This window comes from Coenobita brevimanus, chromosome 23 (genome assembly GCF_032717465.1).
Source record: "Coenobita brevimanus isolate Jiangsu-jjx chromosome 23, ASM3271746v2, whole genome shotgun sequence".
In the NCBI taxonomy this organism is placed as follows: Eukaryota; Metazoa; Arthropoda; class Malacostraca; order Decapoda; family Coenobitidae; genus Coenobita; species Coenobita brevimanus.
This window is the reverse complement of record NC_136976.1, coordinates 57,256,794-57,279,785: the sequence shown is the minus strand read 5'-3', so window position 1 is coordinate 57,279,785 and position 22,992 is coordinate 57,256,794. Positions and strand designations below refer to the sequence as shown.

General features: G+C 40.4%; 1 protein-coding gene across 2 annotated transcripts in view; it reads left to right on the top strand.

Moving 5' to 3' along the window:
• The window catches only part of Rad23 (UV excision repair protein Rad23), a 139,276-nt gene extending 120,397 nt beyond the window's left edge, over positions 1-18,879 (top strand). For both annotated transcript variants that reach the window (XM_080267292.1, XM_080267293.1), the window contains 3 exons: positions 2,899-3,035; positions 3,737-3,876; positions 17,579-18,879. In XM_080267292.1, coding sequence (XP_080123418.1) covers positions 2,899-3,035; positions 3,737-3,876; positions 17,579-17,689 — 388 coding nt within the window. In that variant the 3' untranslated portion in view covers positions 17,690-18,879. The remainder of the gene's footprint in view (positions 1-2,898; positions 3,036-3,736; positions 3,877-17,578) is intronic.
• Positions 18,880-22,992: the final 4,113 nt, after the last annotated feature.

Sequence of the window (22,992 nt, the reverse complement as noted above, 5' to 3'; positions counted from 1 at the left end):
AGTGAAAAATTCCAGGGAAGATTTACTTAGCGTAGCATGGCTGGGTAGGTGAGAGGAGAGGGTAATGGAGGGGAGGTAGGGAGGGGAGTCAAGAATGGGGAGAAATGGCTAAATTGTCAACAATGGATGGGAGTACAGATGAGATTAGGAGTGCTGACTAGTGTTGGACATTGGCAGTACTGATAGATGATACAAGCCACCACTTGAAAGCCCGGGCGAATTCAAAATAACACAGAATCGCAAAAGTGGTGTCCCGCAGTATGATCCCTTGCTCCCAAGCGTCACGAAAGTGACGCCCTGCGGTTAAGGGGTTAATGAAAGAAAACCCGTGTTCATGTCAATAAACACTTTATTTATAATTAAAGTATGAAAAAAATAGTTTAATTGCGTAGGTGGATGGCCGCTCACACCGCTCGTCACAGCTACACTCTCACCCTCCACCACCATTACCAGGATTTTCCCTCCCGTAACTTGTCCAGCAATTCTACCTTTGGAGATGTCTTGGCTGCTGTCTTAGGGCCCATGGTAGATAAAATGATGGTGTCACGGAGAGATCAGCAAGTACAAGCACACACAAGCATGCTCACAGTGAGAATGGGTTTCGAGACAATTCGCCGTCAAATCAATTCGCAGTCACAACAGCAACAAGACAATTCGCTGCCAGGACGATTCCCCGTCATTTATTTACATACTATAATAGTCTTTTAAATATACGAGTTTTAAAAGTGGTGGTGATTTATTGTTTTCATGATAAATGTAATGACATCTGTTGAAGCTCAGCCATATCTTTCCCCACGGTTTGCGTCCACTATGGCCGATCAGAATAACACGTTGGATATTGTCATTTGAGATGAGTATATACTTGTACCTCCTCAGAGTCATTTTAAAATATACCCAGGATGTTGTAGTACCAATGAAAATTAATGAAGACAGCTACAGGTGACGGTAGAATATAATTCAAAGTCGACTACAGCGAAGTAGAAACACTTTAATTACAGTATTGGCTAAAAGTGCAACTTATAAATGATATCCAAAGCCTACGCTATTGAACGAACATAGACTTTGATGGATCCCCCTGAAAATTAGTTATTAAAGTATTAATTATTCAAAAATAAGTATACAGTATTTACAGAATGACGGGGAATCGTCCAGGGTGCGAATTGACTTGACGGCGAATTATCTCGGAACCTGAGAATGAGAGAGCCTGCCACGAGAGATTCAAAACATTGTGGGGGTCGCGCAGGTGGCGCTGCGGACGGTATGCAGCGTGTGGCATGCAATTTGAATGTGTTTCAATTTTTCTCTGGACTTCGAAAAAGGTGATTTGGTTTTCCTGGTGACAAACCGCGAACAATCAAAACCGCAAACAGAGGAACCACAAGGACAGAGGGTCGACTGTATATATATACTGTTTTTATATATATATATATATATATATATAATATATATATATATATATATATATATATATATATATATATATATATATATATATACTGTATATATATATGTACACATCCATTGTATATAATAGAAGTCAGTGGAAGAGAAGGGAAGTAGTGTATTGGTGTATTTAAATTAGGTAAAATTTTTCATCTGTGAAGTGGCTGCTTGTGGAAAGTATTAAGAATATATGGAGTAGATGGGAACTTGTTGAATGCTGTGAAGAGTATGTATGATGGTGCTAAGGCTGCAGTGAGTGTGGATGGTGAACTGAGTGAATTTTTCTCTTTGAAGGTTGGGTTGAAACAGGAATGTGTCATGTCTCCATGGTTGTTCAGTCTGTACATGGATGGGGTAATAAAAGAGGTACAAGGTAGGGTAGTGGAAGTTGGAGTGGCCCTGGTGAGAGAGGGTAGTGTTTGGAAACTCCCTGTACTGTTGTTTGCAGATGATACTGTGTTGTTGAGTGAAGATGCAGGAGAGCTGCAAGGCTTGGTGGATGAGTTTGGGAGAGTGTGTAAGAAACGGAATCTGAAGGTGAATGTAGGGAAGAGTAAAGTGATGGTCTTTGAGAGAGGTGAAGTCACTGAATGCACAGCGAGATTGGATGGTGAGGAATTGGGGAAAATGTGAGTAGCCTACGTTTAAGTACTTGGGTAGTGTGATGAGTAAGAATGGAGGTTTGGAGGGTGAAGTGCTTGAAAGGGTACAGCAGGGAAGAAAGGTTGCTGGTTCCTTGAAAGCAGTGATAAGAAACAGGGAAGTGAGCATGGAAGTGAAAAAGTTACCACATGACAGTATTTTGATACCAACTCTAACATATAGAAGTGAAGCTTGGACGTTGCTGGAAGGACACAAGTCAAGAGTGAGAGCAGTGGAAATGAGTTATTTAAGAGGAGCCTGTGGAGTCACGTGGAGGGACAGTCTGACAAATGAAAATATAAAGGAGCGTTGTGGTGTGGATGTGGATGTGGATGTGATACGAAGTGTTAGGAGGAATACACTGAGGTGGTTTGGCCATGTGGAGAGGATGGAGGGTGAAAGACTGACGAAGAGAGTGTATGTGAGTGAGATGAAGGGGGAAAGAGGGAGGGGGAGGCTGAGGATGAGATGGAGGGATGGGGTGGAGAGGTATATGAGGGAGGGGGGTGTGAGTTGAGAGCGGGGCAGTGAAAGGGCGGTGGACAGGGCGACATGGAGGCGATTTGTTTGTGGCCACCCCGAACGGGATTGAGTCATCTGGCAATAGATAGATAGATAGAAGTGGCTGCTGTCGAACTGAGTATATGTAGGCAGTAGGGAACACTGCATATGAAGAGTTAATCCCTTCATTGTGAGGAATCTCTTCGAAGCTGTATAAAACTGTAATCAAAGTATTTAAGAACCGATTGACTTTTCTTTTCCTGCAAAATTTTTTGTTGTATAAACTAATACCAGATTATTTCTTTACTGCAGGTCTAATCCCTCACTGTTGGATGCATTTATTCAGCAAATTGGTCAGACTAACCCGCAACTACTGCAAGTGATTCAGCGGAATCAGGAAGCATTTGTGCGAATGCTAAATGAAGGCGGCAGCTCAGGTGGTGGCACTGGTGGGTCTCAGAGCTTTCTTTTACTTAAACTTTACCCTTGCAGTATGAGAGATCTTTCCTTAGTTAAATTAGATAAATAGGAATGTAGTAATAAGAATGTGGTAAAGATTATTGTCATTGCACTACATAGGTTGGTGGAGATAAGCAAGCATTTCAGTGCAAAAGACCCTTCATAAGCTGAATAGAATAACTGGAGGTAGTAAGATTAAACTTCGGAAATTTTAATTTTACTGAAGAGGTTGAAAATTGTTTCCTTTTCTGGTATGATTCTGTAAAACATTATTGGTCATCCTCTCATCCTAATGTACTGTACATGAGAAAATGGTAAATTGCAGCACTTGGTAAGAACTACTGGTTCCCTTTTTAAAGGTTACATCTCCAAGTACATGGTTGACAATGTGCACACAATAGGTTTTCATCCATCAGAACCACCTGGCTGGTGTTTGTGAAGCATATCTATAAAATAGGTAATGCAGCAGAGTATGTGCAGCTCATTAGACCTGTGAGATGCTCCCAGGATTCCAGGAGTTTAGAATTGTGTGAAAGATTGCTTAGCCCTTTCCACTGGGCATGCTGTTGACAGTTCTCCCACTGTCAAATTTTCCTTTCTTTTATTTCTGGATCATACCTCTCTGCTTCCTCAGGTTGGGGCAAAAAAAAATGTCAGGATATTGATAATAACCACCTATTTACCCTTGCAGGTGGTAGCACTGTTGGTAGTGGAAATCAGAGCAGCGGTGGTGTTGGCAGTGGTGGTGGCGGCGGTGGTGGCAGTGGACGTGCTGTTCCAGGCCAGAACACTATTCTTGTCTCACCTCAGGACAGAGATGCCATTGAAAGGGTGAGTCCAAGTAGAGATAGATCACAAATAAAACAAGGTTGAACTACACGGGAAATTAGATTCCTCCCACTCAGACATCTCCAGTTAATGCTACGAAGGTCATGTCACAAGTCTTGAAACACATCAACAAGGTCTTCCAAATAGTGGTAACACATTAGCCCCTCGAGAGGGAAGTTGTTGATCAACCCCAGTCTGTCTGGTCAAGCAGACCCATCAACTGCAGGCAAGCAACCCTCCCAGCAGGGCCGTCGCGTGTAGTGAACCAAAGTTTTCTTGCCACAGCAAGGTGCAGGGAAAAGTGTGGAGGTTTGGTTCCAAGATGAATGCAGCAATTGCGTCTCTCCATCCTGTTAACAGGGGTACCATAGTTGGCTCCACTTCACCCAGTAATGAATTATACGGTTATCTTCCAGTGTTGTAAATGGTTTTCTGGGTTGCCAAAATCTGTTAGGCTTGTCACTCAGTGCAGATTCAGGGCTGCCATATCACAAGTGCAAGGGAGGTAGTTTTCAGTTCCCTTCCCAACATTTGTCTACAAGGGAATATATGGGTTGTTATCTAAGCTACCCTGCCCCTCTTGACTTACAAATACTTGGAGCATGGCCAGTCATCAACCTTTCAGTGGTCTAGACTGGTAGCTTACCCTTAATGCTGCTGTAATTTAGGAATTATTGGTATTGTGTATATATGTTCAATAAAACCCCAAGTTTCGCACCTAATTGGTCCTGTGAAAAGTACCGCAAACCATGAAACCACTGAAGTTGTGGCATGCATCCTGTAGGAAATAGGCTAATGGGTTCTGGGTCCCCTGCCACCTCCTCCTAAAATCCATTTGTGCAATGTAAAATTTACTGATCACACCTGAAAAGTAACTAGTATTAGTACAAAGTACATAATAGACAAGGAAACTCACTTGGAAGGCTGGAATGAGGTGCCTAATGGATGGGATGGGGGTGTAATTTCCGAGGCAGGTGGTGAGGCTGCTGTGCCCTGCCACCTCTGGCATCTCCACCCTCCTCTGCCTCTGCCTCTCCTTACAATGCATCCATCCTGTGGTGCATCTCTTCTGTCTGCTGCTCCTGGACAAATCCACAGAACTCCTCATCCTCCAGTAGGTTTTACGTTTTTCTCGCTGCGAACAAGGGTTTTTGTGTGAAAACCGGTACTTGGGAGTATTTGCAGGCCACTGCCAACCATGAAACCATGAACAAAGTAGTCACTAAACTTGGGGCGTCTTTGTATACAGTATACAGAACAGTGCTCCCTTCACATCCATGGGGGTTAGGTAACAGAGACACCCACTTATGTTAAAAATCTGTGGATATCTGCTGCCCCCCTTAAAAACACCCCTAGACCCTCCTTAACCCTTTGGCTGCAGCAGCTGTGATGACAATGTACTGACTGTGTTCATTGCTGAAAAATAGGAAAAAAATAGTGTGTTTTCAACTCATGTTGTAACCCACTTATCGTTAAATCTTGAGAGCTTAAATTTTTGTCAGACAAATGTCAATCATTCTACTATTGTTTGCAACAAACTGCATGTCCATAGGCACTCCAAGCACGGAGAACGATTTGAGAGAATACAAGGTGTGTTTTAACTGTCTGATGTGGGAAATAGCCAAGGGAGGCGGAAATTTCCACCAAACCACAAGATTTTTTCCTTACAAAATAAGGTTACAGCCTCATCACAGTAATTGCAATGATAATAAAAATAAAACACTTCTAGCTAGACTTCTTTGATTTTGTTACGATATTCCAGTGTTTACGTTAGACTTTAGCGAAGCAGTAATGATGTTAGGAAAATCATGACAAACTTTATCAGACTTCATGAATGACTTTTATTACCACTTATAAAGCTTATTGATATACAGTAAGACCTCACTATAATGGACTAACTGGGGCCCAAGCCATTCCAGAAAATTAGAAATTCTGACAAAAACGACATCCAGACTTCATCCTGCTAACCCGGACTATTTCCGATATACGGTATCAACATTAGTCCAGATCGCACTAACAGTTTTTAAACTGTTTTGACTACCATTGTGGTACTGAACTGTGTTATAACTTCACTGCATTACTCTGTCTATCTGTTTATAGCCCGACACCCTAATCTCGCAAAGGGTGGCAACAGACAGAACGCCCCCAAGTCGCTCTGTCACCCACCATTTGACTGCCCTCCCCCCAACTCACTTCCCCCTCCCTCATATACCTCTCAACTCCATTCCTTCACTTCATGCTCTGTCTTCCCTCCCTCTCCCTCCCTCCACTTCACCCACATACACCCTCTTAGTCAGTCTTTCATTCTCCATTCTTTCCACATGTCCAAACCACCTCTGTGTATTTCTCCTAATTTTCTCAACCACATCCACATCAACCCCACAGTGTTCCTTCACTTCTTCATTCGTCAACCTGTCCCTCCATGTCACTCCAGATGCTCCTGTCAAGTAACTCATTTCCACTGCTCTCAGTCTTGACTTGTTCCCCACTAGCAAGGTCCATGCCTTGCTTCCATACGTCAGGATAGGGATCACAGTACTATCATGCAGTGAGAAGAGTGATTACATGTATTTCCATTTGTATATATAATTAGTGAAGAATAAATGGTAGCTTTACGAATTTGGTAATAAAAATTGAGGAGTTTAGTAATGTGGCCGATGCGATCTGGCAACTCTGTTTCCCCATCAGCAACACTGCAACAGTTACTGCCTAACTTCGATGGCAAGTAGATACCTATCGCAATGGAAGCCACACGTTCTCATTTTTTGTGAATAAACAGTGAATAAACTGCAATACCTCGCCACTAGACCACACGGGAATTTACAGTGTTGTGCAGTGTTAAGAAATCAGAATTTAGAGTGCAAAGGATTAACTGTGGAGTACAAATTGGCCATTGAAACTGGCGTGGTGCAGTTAAGAACAATGCACAGTGTTAAACAATTATAACTCACAGTGCAAAGAACTAAGTGCAGCACAACTCTGGATTACTGTACGTGCTTCAAGAGCATTGTCACCACTGCCAAAACCTTAGAAAAGCCAGCCACAAACATCCTGTAAGTACCCTGGCTAAGGTACAGTCACTTCTAATTCCTCATTCTTTGGTTCCTTTTCATTTATTTCATGCATTATGTCCATTATTGGTGTGAATAGGGTCTTAAATAGGTTTAAATAGGTGCTATGCATGTCTGGTAGGGAGTTATTTAGGTGGCTTTCAAAGTTAGGCTGGGGTAGGGTCCTTAAGTACCAGTCCAGGAGCTATGGGCCCACTTTCCTGACATGCCTTTGGCTCTATTACATCGGATAGTAGAGGGATTACTCCTTTTTTTTTTTTTTTTTTTTTTTTTTTTTTTTTTTTTTTCCCAACTATTGGGAGGGACCTCTGAAAAAATTAGAAATATGTACATGATCATTAAATAAATACTTATAATTATATGGGGTATTGTTTTACTCACTGGAAATGCATAGAAGTTTAGAGAAATAGATTAAGTATAACACATGAAACATTATGAGAGCTCTTCCACAGTTACATATTAGTATTTGGCTAGACTGACTTCTTTAAGCTTCATAACTACTGCTGATGGGATGACGGTTCAAATGAACCAAGGAAATACCAAAGCCTTAACATCTACTCTTAAGCATTACTGAGTCCGAATTTCGTATGAGAGACAAAATGTGAATGGTCAGGCGATGACTGCCCAGCCATTTCATCTTACACCTACCACAAAATGTCAAGCAGGCGTGCTATACTTTGGAATGGAGAGGTCAAGCAACATGCATCCAACTATTAGGGAGATGAGAGGTGGCATGATCTTTTATTTCTGGGGAGCGAATCCTGAACAGACAGCTCAAACATAGGGTGTGAGTAGAACTGTAGGAAGGTGAATTCGGGTGGAAGGCACAACAAAGAACCGTCATTTTTCAGGTTGTCCTTGTTTTACCATACCACTACATCACCAGGAAGTGTAGTAGTCCCTCATTTATCTGGACGCTCAGTATCCGAATATGCTCATTATCCAGATGCTGGACCTTGGCTCTATAAACCCGTTATCCAGATTTACTTGCTACTGTATTATCTGAACGTAAATGTCCCCGAGAGCTTCAGCTGGCCAGCTGACGTGTTCAGACATTTGGTATTGTGGTCACTGGGCCCAAGCCATGAGCAGGAAGTAGTCTGTAACCCACAGCCAGAGCTAAAATGTACATCTGCCCCTGTACTGAATGGTCAAAGTCGTGCGCTTGTCCTATCATTCCCAATGAACCTCCAGCACCCGAGTAATACGACAGTAACCCGGAAGGGGTGTCATCAAAAGTCCGTATGCATTCCCCAACGAATGTCTGATATTGCGTGGCCACGGGGGCTGTCTTTCCTAACCGCCACCTCCATTGAACACAGACCACAAGCCACGAGTACATGTTTGGCGACAGTGGCCATCTGCTTGTCTGCGAATGTCGAAAGTCCCCTGGTCACGGTGAGTTGTTGCCTCATGGCCACGTTTAACGGACTGCAAGCCACAAGCAAATGCATAGCAAAAGCGCCCGTCTGCCTCTTGACAGAAGGGGGAGAATTCTGCCCACAGTCTTGCTTCTCCCCCCCTCCCATCCCTCCTCCATACCCTCTCAGTTCCCCTTTCACTCCCTCAGGCCTTTCCTTTGTGGTGATAACAGTGACTCGTGAGTTTTCAAAGTTTTTTTTTTTTTTTTGTCATTTATTCAACTACTATTGATCATATCAAAATTCTACAGGAACCACGAGAAAGCTCGTGAAATTCTGCATCTAGACATACGCATAACTTTTGGTAGGTGCTGGCAAAATTTTGCACTATGATGGTAGGAAGCTATTTTAAGGTAAGTTTTACTCCTGAACTCTTTATTCTTGCTGAATTTTTGTACTTTTATTTGTCAGTTTTACATGTTTTTATTATCTTATAATATAAACAGCAGCAGAGATGATGGTATACCATTTATACCCATAGAACCAATTTGCGGTTGCCTATTTGTCCGTGGATTTTTTTTTTTTTTTTTTTTTTTTTTTTTTTTTTTTTTTTAAAGCCTCAGGAGCAATCACTAATCACAGACAACAGATCTCCAAACCATTGTCAGTTTTTATTGTGGATTTTTGTTGTTTATGCATTGTTTTCATGATGTGTCAATTTAATATGGATAATGTTATGTGTGTCTTGATGTCTTAATATGGCACAATGACCGAAAAACTGCCAAAATTAGGAGGGGTATTGTACCTACTTTCGTATATAGGTCGGGTGTTTTTTTTATTTTCAATGTTTTTTGTTTTTATGGTTTTCTTGGTGTTTAGCATTACTTTGAATATTCCTATGTGTGTTTTGATGTCTACATATGGCAGATTGACCTGAAAACTGCCATAATTAGGAGGGGTACAGTACATACAGTCATGTATAGGTTGGGTGTTTTTTGGTTTTTCTTTTTTCTTTTTTCATGGTTTTCTTAGTGTTTAGCATTACTTTGGATATTCTACATGTGTCTTGATGTCTAAGTATGGCAGATTGACCTGAAAACATTGCCAAAATTAAGAGGGGTACTGTTCATAGTCATGTATAGGTCAGGTGTTTTTTGGTTTTCAGTGTTTTTTTTTTGCATGGTTTTCTTGGTGTAGAAAATTATATTGGATAATACTGTGTATGTTTTGATATCAAAATATGGCAGAATGACCAGAAAACACTGCCAGAATAAGGATGGGTACTGTATGTACAGTTGTGTTCAGGTGGGGTGTTTTTTGGTTTTCAGGGATTTTTCTGCATGGTTTTCTTGGTATTTAGCATTATGTAGGATATTCCTATGTGTGTTTTGATGTCTAAATATGCCTGAATGACCAGAACACACTGCCAAATTAAGCATAGGTACTGTTGGAGGTGGGTATAGGTAGGGTCTGGGTATGGTAGGGGAATAGTGTTCATTATCCGGATGTTGCCACGACCCGGACATGCCTTTGGCTCTATTATGTTTGGATAAATGAAGGATTACTGTAATCACAACAATCGAAGCAGCACCTGCAAGCAGTGCTTGTGGCATAAGAAATGAATTGCACCTAGAATAAAGCATATGACCAGTTAAGCGATGACTTCGGTGGTCTAGTTTGTGTGTTCAAACTCGTCAGTGGGATTCAGTTTGCCACTCAAAAAATAATACAGTAACTCTGTCCTTATGTGTAGAATAATGTTGTCAATTTTGTTTTATAACTCTGCCAAATAATGGCAATTCCCATTCATAATTTTTAACTTAATTAGCTAATATCTAATTAATTTAATAAAGATGGAGAACTAATTTCTGGATATTTATTTAGCCAAATTAATGGCAGTGTTGCTGACGTGGTAATAATAAAAAGATGAAAAACGCTTTCATATATATTCAATAGAAGAAATAGCAGTCTGAAAGACATAATATATAGACTGGTTTTGTTTAGTGAATGAAAATATAGCCTACTCTCACCCACAACCCGGCCACCTGGAGCAAGTAGCAGCTCTTGTCAGTGTTACAAACCGTCCATATGACACAAAGCAGAGTACCTCATAACTCTAGTCTTTCAACAGATATTTTCACCAAAATGCATGACACAACTTTTGTCTTTGTACATCCAAGTCCAAGAGCAAGTCCAAGCCAGATAAATACATTGATAAAGCCCAAAGAAAAAAAAAAATCCACTTGAAAAAATTCACCTAAAAATAATTGGAGTATTGTGATAATCAGAATATTGGTGATCGGATTAAAGGACTTTACTGTTCTTTACACAGTGAACTGATGGTTGTTTTGAGAGGGGATTATCGAAGCCAAAGGGTTAGAGGAAAGAGATTGAGCAGAGCCCCCAGCTCCTCAAAGACTGAGATTAGACCTTAGGACCCTGAATGGCAGCTGTTTGGCTGTACAAAACCTGTTGGTCACCTTGCAATATGGATTGGGGTAAATGTTGATAGTGCTGCATAAAATATCATATATTTTACATGCTTACCATCCACTCAGTCAATGTAGTGCTGCTTTGGGTGTCTGGCCTTTCCTTTCTTCCATCCTTCTTCTTCTGTCTTTCTTCATTCTTTCCGCTTTCTTCTGCCTACGGGTGACTTTACATTCCCTCTTCTGTCTTTCTTCATTCTTTCCGCTTTCTTCTGCCTACGGGTGACTTTACATTCCCTCTTCTGTCTTTCTTTCCTTCATTCTTTCTTTTTCCTTCTGCCTATGGGTAACTACACTGAGTGACAAGCCAAATGGTTTCCTGTACACTAGGAAACTATTTACAGTACCCTCGCGTCCAACACGGTAATATTGTCATGCATGGGTCCCGTGTTGGACAAACAACAGAGCATATGGGGAAAAATGAATTATGTCAGCAACCCTAGGAAAAGTCACCCTAAATACTTACCATATACCTATACATATATTGGTACTACTGTAATTATAATAAGTGGTGCTGTACTATGAATGATAACTAACCTTTTAGGATAGTGTTGGTGGGCTTGATGGGAACGGAAGGTGTTATCCGAGACTGTAGGTAGTCCTACTGGGTCCCTGGAGGATGGCTGCTGGCGTCACTAGCGGGTAATGGCTGCTGCGCCTCCTCAACCTCCCTCATAAATCCTTTGAAATTCCTCTCCCTTTTCTTCTGTCTCTCGATGAATTCTAGCTTGGTGGCCTGAGGGAGGTGCCGCTGCTTCTTGGGGTTCTTAGAAGGCTTCCTAAGCATCGTGAGCAGGGTAAAATGCAGTAGCAAGGGCAGAAAATGCAGCAAGAAAAAAGCACCGTCCAATGCGAATTATGCGACTGAGTGGCGCTATGGGGGGAGAAATTTAAACAAAACATCACGTGAGAACAGAAGCGTTTTTCATTGGGCGACATCACGATCTCGTCATGATAGTGGGCGGGGGAGGCTACTAGGTCAAAAGTTTTGATTGGCTGTCAGCGTCACGGGAATGTCCAGTATGACCGTGTTGGACCGGGGGTGATCGTGCTAGAGGCGAACTCTGCGGATTTCGCCCACTTCTCGGAGCTCCGTCAGCGTTATGCTTACGCACCCGTTTTACAGTACTTAAATTGTATTAAATCATACTAATTTTTTGCTCTCCATCCTGGACGCAAATCGTGCTGGACAAACGCGTGTTGGACGCGAGGGTACTGTACTATGCTGGGCGGTAACCATTTAACCAGATTGTAGCGCTTGGTGGTTTAGTGGGTAATTAAAGGTGCTCCAGTTGGATTGAGCCTGTGTAGGTTTATATCCAAGGGATGGTTGGGGTTTATTGCTCATGTAATGCCACACAGGGATGAGTGAGGCTGGTCACTCTCATCTTAATCCTTTCATGCACGGACTCCAATTGAGTCATTAAATACCATCCTGTACAGTGCACCATGATGCACATCATGTCAGACAAAGGAGGACACAAGTTTCCCACCGATGTGTGTCATATTTTGGTATGTTTTTTTACCCGATTTGTGTCATGGTGCACTTTACAGGTTGTTAAACAATCTAACGACTCAAATCACCTGCACCTGAGAGGGTTAACCCATCCCATCCGGGTGGCATGTATACATGACGGCCTGGGGACGTCCGGGTGGCATGTACCGTATACATGATCTAGTGTTTTGAAGTATTATTGTTACTGTATTATGATTATAGCACTGTATTATAATATTATATTATAGTTTAAGCTGAGAAATTATGATTTAAATAATGGTGATTTTTAAGAGAAACACCTGCTGGTGGTTTGGGTGGTGAAAACAGCCCCAGGACGTGATGGGTTAAGGGGAGTGGACTTGTTACTTATGAGGGTACATTTGTTTTTCTTATATTTGTCTGATTTTCTTGTATGTTTTGATAATTTATATGAGCAATAACATCCCAGAGTTTGAGTAAATTTGGTCAATTACTTTTTACAGAAAAAATAATATATGCGTAATATGTATACAAAAGAAGAGGCGCGAGAAATGGGAAACCACGGGAATTGTTTTCATCTGATCTCTATGATGTTTGGTAGTTTTACTAATAAAACCCTCATTAATAAATTGCCCTAACAGTTTTTTAATATTCTTCACCATTACTGAAAAAAAAAAATTTCAAAATGCCTATATATTTATCCCAAATTTTACCCCCATTTTGCCATGTTCAAAAAATCATTACAGTCATGTTTGTCAGTCTCTGAAAAAAATATATGGGCAAATTTGTTCCCCTTTCATTCCTCTTTTTGTAGGTATTTTGCTTTTTGTCTTATGTTCAAAACTAATGGAGTTATATCACTCCAAAGGACTGTAAGTTTAGTTCCGAGATATCACTCGTTTTCTGTTGACTTGCAGTGTGTATGATAGGAAACAGCTTAGGTACTTTTTTTTAATTTTATGAGTTAGGATTAGGGATGGTTATGAAAAGTAAAAGTATGTTGGAGAAGACAAAGATGGAGAAAAAGACGTAAAAGGTTGGGGTTCATAAGGTGAGGTAGCGGTGGGGGGGCAGGTAAGAGGGGAGGTGGCCATGGTGGAGAAAGAACTGCTGCTTCCAACACGTTTTTCTCCCACTGAAATGACGTCAAATTCTTCTCTGCCACTTTCTGACACTGCAGTAGCTTCATAGACGGTTGTCGCATCTTCAGAAAGTGTGCAAAAATGATGAGAAATGACCAAGATTAGCACAGACTGAGAACAGGTTGAGACCAAGGCTGGCACGTCTCACCTCTCACAGTGTCATATCGTCTCTGGCGTTTCCCCGCCTCACTGCCACACTCCACGCATTCACACTCCCATTGCCAAACGTATGACATAATTTTTACAGAAAAAATAGGAAAAAAATTAGGAGAAAAGTGGTCATATTATATAGTGCATAGAAAACGGAGATTTCTGCAAGGAAGTGACCTTAAAATTGGAATTACAAAATCATTTTTTTGAAGGGAAAAGAATTGTCATACGGCTGTCAAATTTTTACAGAGAATGAGTGTTACTCGGAGCCTTTGTCGATCGAAAATCGGTCCCTGCTGGCGTCCAATCCCCTTAAATGTCAGGACCAACTTGCAAAACCTCGGGTTCCTACACTTCTCTATGGGGCGACATAGGATTGGATAATGGATGGATGGATTCATGCAATCGAACAGCATACAGAGCAAGGGTCTGCTGTGCATATACTGTATGTACATATAAGAAACAGACGTTGGGAAATGTCACACGTTTGCTTGCAAATGCTGCCTCTCTTGTTTAACCCCTTAACCGCGGGGCGTCACTTTCGTGACGCTTGGGAGCAAGGGATCATACCGCGGGGCGTCACTTTTGTGATTCTGTGTTATTTTGAATTCGCCCGGGCTTTCAAGTGGTGGCTTGTATCATCTATCAGTACTGCCAATGTCCAACACTAGTCAGCACTCCTAATCTCATATGTACTCCCATCCATTGTTGACAATTTAGCCATTTCTCCCCGTTCTTGACTCCTTTCCCTACCTCCCCTCCATTACCCTCTCCTCTCGCCTGCCCGGCTGTGCTGCACTAAGTAAATCTTCCTTGGAATTTTCCACTGATTTCATCCATTGAAATAAGCCCTGTGCCCTATTCTTATACCAAATAATATATACCAAAAAGAAATAAGGTAAGTGATAGTGTCATACACCTGGAATTGGCTAATTATCACCTGACAACACCTCACATGCACTCGTTTGCTAATTTTTGCTGTTTATTTCCCCTTGAAATATGCCGTATAATCTATTCTTGTAATAAAAATATATATAAGAAAGGAAGGGAGAAGCCTAAATGATATTTACATTCACCTGGAACTACCTAATTTATTATGTATTGGATAGATTTCCTGCCAATCATTTCATAGCGTATATATTAGCAGCTGTCACCACGCTGACATTGGCAGCATTGCACTCCCCCTAGGCCACCACAGTATTCAGTTTACTGTCGTCTTTCAAGGTGAAACCACGTCGGATTTGTGCCTGTCCAATTCCGCCGCTTTTTAGCCCCATGCAAAGGGCCCTGTGACCTCTACCCCCCAGTAAACCTCGTGTGGAAAGGGGTAAAGGGCTAAGTGACTGCTGTGGAATGTGAACTGGCTAATTTATGAATGAAAATGATGGACAGTGACTACGATCTTTCTGGTGACTAAAACAGTGCAAGTGGAAATGTAAATACAGTAGAACCTCCTTGGTCCGGACCCCTTTAATCCGGACTTATGTTAATTCGGACAAAATTTAAAAATAATAAGCTCCAAAAATATGTTGAAAGTAATTCTAAAGTCATTTTCAGTATCGGCGCGGAAAGTGATCATCATTCGTTTAGCCTCGGATCACGCTAGGTCTCAACATGGGCGCCTGTTTAAACACATGCTAGCATTCGTTCCACTAACTAGTTCACCAACCACTAATATTTTTACACTGTATTTTAAAAGTTAATCCTTACCATGCCCCTTAATGCAAGTGTAGCTTCTGCAATGAATAAAGGTGTTAAAAGGAGGAGTTTGCTTACACAAAAATGGGTCAGAATATTCTTCAGTGTTTAGTGATTTATTTTTTGTACTTAAATGTGCTTTACTTGTACATCAAACATTAGCTTCTTGCCCATATGGGCGTTATCAATATGCCAAAGATGACAATGTATTTTTTGCCTACATAAGTTTTATTTTTATTCCAAATATTACAGTTAACTAATTAATTTATTTTTTTGCCTGCACGGGCCTTAGTCACTTACTACAATTTAAAATGTAGGCTAGTTTCTTGTCATGGCCTTACCTGTAAATTATGCAATACAAAACTATCGTACATGATTAGTTTGGTTATTTTAGTATCCTTTCATCTTTTGCAGTTATGTAGGGTTGACATATGCAACATATGTTAATAATTAACAAACATACCATATGTAGATAGTTTTTGGTATGAACTGGAGATTACCCTGATGGTCCGGACAGTCTGCTAATTCGGACAACCCTTCCCCCCATATAGTCCGAATGAGAGAGGTTCTACTGTAATGTGTAAACAGCAAGTGAAAGCAGTGAATGTACAGTAAATATAAGTGAACAGTGGAAAATAGTTTTATAAGTTACTGCAAGTGACAGTGCATAACACAGTGTAAATAAAATAGAAATGTAAATAATGTTGATAAAATAGAGAATGTAAGTGAGTAGTACTATAAGAATACGACTATATATACTAGGAGTAATGAAAGTGAAAGTTTCACAGTAGCATGTATGAATACTCTGAGTTATGAAAGTGGAAGTGAAAGTGACAGATTCGCTCTCAACGCTAGTATACAGGATGAGAAAGTGAATGCTACGTATTTTACTGAAATAGAAATTGAATGCTTACAGTGACAATAAACTACTATTACTGAATGAAACTTATGGATAAAGACTGCAGATATATATGTGTTATATAGTAATAGAATATAAAGTGTGAGTGTTTTTATGAATAATAAATGACAGAACACCAGCAGCGAATGAGCACAAGTGGGAAGGTCATACGTCTTTGTACTGTAGTTTTCATTGCTTTTACAGTGTTTTTTTCTTTTCTTTGAGTATGGATTCCAAACTATTTGAAAATCATAGAATAGTGTTTCTAGTGATAATATCAGGCTGTGGTAATCATATTATGGGTTTTCGGGAAGTGTAAAGTGTAGACTTCGTTACTCAACTTCAGAGGTCTCCACAAGTCCTACGGTACTCGACAAAGGCTCAACAAATATCCCAGGAGAAAGCTGTATGTATATGCCGTATACATACATAATTTTAATATTCTAGGACTAATAACTGATTTTTGGCAAATATTTTTAGAGTCTGTTGGAGCGCTAATATGCCCGCGGAACATGCAAGTCTAGCCAAAACAACCCTGCGGTGTAGGGGTTAAATATGACTTTAATGTATTGTAAACTCATATTTTACGTGTTTCCTTTGTTTGTTTGTTTTAAATAGCGCAAGGTAAAAAAATTGGGTAAATTTACTTAATTTGTGCGATTTATTCAAAATTACACGAGACGTGAATTTGAAGTTCCCCCCGCTCCGTGCTAGCTTTGCGAGCTGCCACAAGGTGGCACACACAGCAGTCTCACTAATTGTTTGGTTTGGTTCACAACTTTGCTAGACTTTATTATGGCTGGTAAATGTCCAGCTAGTTAAATTAAAGTTCATCTACCTCTCAGAAAATCCCAGGGCTCAGAAGGTAAGATTGGCTTTTAAATTCATATCCATGGTCTTAATTTAAGAGTGAATTTAATTTGCTTTCGTTAGGGCTTATTCAAACTCGTTTTCTCTCATCAGGGTGCTCGTTCTGTTTTCCTTTTTCGTGCAGTAATGTGGGAGACTACTGCGTGACTGTAGAGAGCATGTTACCATTGTCTCCTGAGAAAACTAGTTGGCAACTTGGCGTTTTTGCATGTGTATTCATGAGCATGTTTGTTTGTTTGGATAAATATTCCTTCATCCACTTGTCAGGAGTAAACTATAGGCCCACTGTGCAGGTAAATGTACAATATGGAAGCCAAGTATTTTTACATACTGTACTTGTAGCAGTTGAAGAATGTATCCCTTTCATTTTCCTTTATTTCTCATGAGATAATTATGTTTATGCAAAAACTGCTCTACACAACCACTTCAGGAACACATCTCATGCGTAAATTGAGAGTTTACTGTACCTGAAAGCAGTTTGAAAAATACTTTAGTGCTGGTGGTTGGTATAGTACATGTATATTCCTGACTTTTTTCTCTCTCTCTTTTCAGCTGAAGGCACTGGGGAATTTTCCAGAGGATGTGGTTATTCAAGCTTACTTTGCCTGTGAGAAAAATGAAAATTTGGCAGCTGAATTTCTCTTCAGCCAGAATTGGGATTAGGTTTAGTTAATTAAAATTTTTAAGTTAATATAGCATATGAGAACCTCTTGTTAAGTGCACAGCTAAGCAATGAGCTGATTATTCAGTGGCTTGTTATTTCCAAATTTTTATGGAAAATATTTGTGTATGTAGATTTTCATATTGCCAAAAAATAAAAAAAATTGGGGTTTATACATATTACAGAGACTTTTGTTTAGTGTAGGCATGTAACCTGCACTTACTGTTATGTGGTTATGTGCTTCAAATACCTATACTCTCACTCCATTGTGTACATAATGTGTGTGACAGCTTTCATGCATAATCAGCTCTTACACTTGTCAGATGCCTGTACAGGGTTAGTGTTTATAATTATTTTATGGTACTGACAGTTAATATATGTGATTTTATTTTTAATGAACATACAAGTAATCCATCCAGAAAGTTTCATTTCCAACTAACCACAGTATATCTGCATTAATTCCATAACCTTTACGTATGTGTAATCTAAAAGGGAAATATAAAATATTGTTATATATATATATATTTTTTTTAATGGGATTCTTTTAAATTTATTATACAGTGAGATGAAATGTCCTGATGAAAACAGTGCTAACAAATGAAAAGTGAAATTTTCCTTGGGCATGTGCATTTGTCAAGGGGTAGTTGTGCTCCTTTGACAAGAAAGCTGGTTTATATGCTTGTGTGGTTATGAGTTGCTGTTACTGTCTTTGCTCAAGTTCGTATTCAGAATTTTTCCCACTTTTATTAGAAATGTTAATTTCATGAATGAAAACAGGGTATGTAAATTAAATTTTATGGTACGCTTAGTTTGAAATTCGAGAGTACTAAACTATCAAAGCTTTTACAGCACATTAACTGCACACTTGTGAGTGAATTTTAAACTCAAAATTGATTTTCTTTGGTTGATTAGCTCTTGTTTTCCCCTTTCATGTCCCTCTTGCATGAAATGTTGCTTATGGCATGCAGTGCAACATGACTCCTGAAGTTTTTCTGGTGATGCATATACTGTATTATTGAGTTACCATGAGCACCAGCAGAGTTTTAGAATTATTTGTGAGGGAGAATATATCAGTTGATATTTATTTATATTCCTGTTGTGCAGGAAAAGTTCATTGTGCTAGAGAAACTAGGGCACCCAGTATAAACCTGTATGAAAGATGTACGGACCTCACAATACACTCTGAAAAGAATTCTGACCTTCAACACCCTATTCCAAGGTGGCTGTTGTCACCTTTCATGCTCATGAGTTCTGCCTTTGTTGTGTTACTTGCCAGAGGTATAAATGACACCTATATAGACTAAGCTGCCACTTGTGCTCTCCCTTGCCTTACTTCTGTAGGGAAGCATTTTGTAAAAATATTTGTTGATATTTCTTGTGAAGAGGAATACGACCTGCAGGTTCAAATTTTGCTTTTATTTATCCTGTATATTTTCAGTGTAGATGTAACTTGCTCTGTAGTAGGTTCATAGTATGGTGGTGACCAAAAAAGTTTGCAATTTTTTTTTAGACACCAGGCGGAAGTTCAGCAGACATTAATTTTCGTTGAATTACAAATGGTGGCGATTTCGTTGAATTACAAATGGTGGCGATCATTCTCCACTCACTTGGTATAGTGTTGCATACTTCTTCCATCAATGATATCATTCATTTTCAGTGTCTGCCCTCCTCTCTTCTTATTTCTCCCATCTTTCCTGTTACTATTTATTACTGGTATTTTCCTTTTCAGGTGGCTTTACACTGAGTGACAAGTCTAATGGTCTCCTGTAAGCCAGGAAACCATTTACAACACTGGGTGGTAACTATATAACCAACCCATACATGTTCATTCAAACACATTGGCAGAGGGTTAGCACCCCTCCTTATAAAACAACTAACTCCAAGACAAATGGCCACCCCTTATGGGATAGTGGCATCTGGGTGTAGATAGGTATATAGTATTTAATTTTGTCTTGTGGTAGATGACATGAGCTCTGAAAGCCCAGAGATAAATCTGGTGTGCTGGTAGCTGTACCTAGGGATATTTGCAAAAATTGCATGTTTTAAAACCATCATATCTCATCAACTGTATCACCTAGAACATCAGTAAAAGACCAAAATACTCCCCAATCCTTTGTCTCTCCACTGCAAGTGCATTGTGGAGTGCATAGTTGAAGAACAGAAGTCACTTTTGGGGTTGCGGTGAGGTTGCATCCCAATGAACGCAAAAGTCTGTGTCTAAGGCAGGACAGGGCTACCCCATTCTCATCCCCATGCCCCACTAGACTCCACCACACATTCCACTAATGCACTTATTTTTCTAAGTTCTTAGTTCACTACAGGAATGGAACTCATTTCCAAATGGTTATTTTGGTCATGACACTTGTTTTTTGTACTACAGTTTTCCTTTATCTTCTAGTAACTTATATATATTTTACTCATTTTTCTAAGATCTTACATCGCCAAATAAATGTTATTCCTAATTTTCAAAATAACACATACTCTCTACCTTGAAGTTTTCCCCATATTTCAGTTTCACTTATGGACGTCACTCTTCATGTGATAACTTCCATTAGTCCAGGTGTCAAATTCAGACTTCGACCCTGACCTTGTTTTAGTGTCTGCCCGATATTTTTTGATGGTCTTACCATATTTTGAGGGTGCTGAATCTGAATCTGGATGATGCAACTCTTGCATCCTTGAGGGTTTTGAGATATTCAAGATAGCCACCAAGATATGAATATATCATATAATGAGCAAATAAATGGTGAAAAAATGGCTGCAAATTGCTAATATTGATTGCTTTTGTTAAAAATATATATAATTAACATCCATCATCCAATCCTACGTTGTCCCATGAGAAGCGTAGGATCCCAGGGCTAGGCAAGTTGGTCCTGACATTTAAGATGAGAGTGACCAGCCTCACTCATCCCTGAGTGGCAATATGCGAGCAATAAACCCCAACCACCACTTGGATATAAACCTTCACTGGCTTAATCTGATTGGAGTGCCACAATTACCCACTAAACCACCAGGCTCCAAAATTTGGTTATATGGTTACCACCCAGCATGGTAAATGGTTTCCTGGTGTACAGGAAACCATTCGGCTTGTCACTAAGTGTAGAGTCACTCATAGGCAGAAAGAACAGGAAAGAATGAAGGAAAGAAAGACAAAAGAGGGAGTGTAAATTCACCCGTAGGCAGAAGGAGGAGGAAAGAATTAAGTAAAGAAAGACTGAAGAGGAAGGAAGGAAAGGTGGGAGGAGAGGAAAGGGCAGAGACCCAAGAGCAGCACTACAGCGAGTGAGTGGATGGTGAGCTCCCCCACCTACCACAATATAATTATTAAAAAGTAATTGAAACCAATTACAGTGGCTGCCATTTAATAAATCCATCTGCCTATTAAATCCAAATTGGCTTGGGTTGGAATTTTCACATTTAAAAAATGCCAGATAATAAATCGAGACGCCGCTTAATAAATCCAATCCAATATGTAATGAAATTCTCGTTCGAATACACAGAAAATGGAATAAAAATATTTTTCAGTGTGACTTTCAGTGCCTTTACACTTGCAGCTTGTGAAAGGTTTGACAGACCTGAGGGATGATGGTCGTCATGAAGTAAAGATCACAACACACAAGGAAGAATCTGCTGCTCGCAAGGTTTCTGATGGCAAAGACAGAGCAAAGATCTGAAAGAAACTCTCAACATGCATCGACCCTCTATACCCTGGTGAGCATCAAGATGGTGTCATTAATATCATCACTGGGATGGTATATCCCAACTCCGTCAATGTTGATGAAGCAGTTGCAATCAGGAAAGAACAGATGGAAGCTTATGAATCCTCATGGCCTGAAGGTTTCCACAGCTCATTAGGTCTATCCATCTATATACCTTGGCTGCTTCCCCCAAGGAAAGGGAGGTAGCCGAGACAGGACGACACACTCCCCATTTACTCATCCATTCAAACACATTCATTCGCATCTTAGCCCCAAAGGGGAGGACGGACAGATCCTCACCGCACCACACCACACAAGGGTCAACTGCACAATGCAATCAGTGACATCTGCAGCAGGGCCCGACAGCAGAGCTGGTTTACCCCTGCCACATAATAACAGACCCATCCCCTTACCCACACCTGACCTGATTAGCTGATCAGACCAAATGCGGGAGAATATCCCCTCAGGGCTGCGTCATCACTTATTCATTCACAATTTCTCTTCATTTATTTCTGTCACGCACAGCCACTCTTCCTTGTTCAACAGACATCCCTCTCGCATCCAGCACTCTCTTCACACTTTCCATCCATCCTATTCGTGGTCTTCCTCTCAGCCTTACACCTCTCACATCAGATCTAGTTATCTTTTTCACCAATCGCTCATTATCCATTCTCTCCATATGCCCAAACCATCGCAACACCCTCTGCTCAACTCTACCAGCCATCTCCCGAACAACTCCAGTTCTCCTTCGCACTTCATCATTTAGCACTCGATCCATACGAGTCACTCCACACATACTCCTCAGACACCTCATCTCCATTACATTCAAACTTTTCCTCTCTGCTACACCCATATTCCAAGTTTCAGCCCCATGTAACGCAGTCGGTACCACAACACCCTCATACAGCCTTCTCTTTACATCCATTCTAAGCGAGCGACATCTAAACACTTTTTCCATTCCTCTCAGCACCTTTCCTACTTCATTTATTCTAAACTTCACTTCTGCATCTATTCTTCCATCCACGCAACATATGACCCTAGATATTTAAAACACTCTACCTCCTCAAGCAACTAACCATTCAAAACTATATTCATCCCCCTACCATCTACCAACCTCGTGCACTTCATCACTTTACTCTTATTCTCATTTACTTTCAATTTCCTCCTTTCACACACCCTTCCAAACTCCTCTACCAACTGTCTCAATCTCTCCTCTGAATCAGCCACCAGTGCAGTATCATCTGCAAACAGCATCTGCTTCAGATTCCACTCTCCACCATCAACATTCACCAGACTCAGACCTCCACGTAAAACTCTTGCATTCACCTCCCTTACAACACCATCCATGTAAATATTAAACAACCAAGGCGACATCACACATCCCTGCTGCAACCCCACTCTCACAGGAAACCAATCACTCACAGCATTTCCCACTCTTACACACGCTCTACTATTTACATAAAAACTTTTCACCCCCTTTAGTAACCAACCATCAAGTCCATACAATCTTAAAACAGTCCACAAAGCCTCCCTATCAATTCTGTCATACGCTTTCTCTAAATCCATGAATGCGCAAACACATCCTTGCCTTTCGCTAAATACTTTTC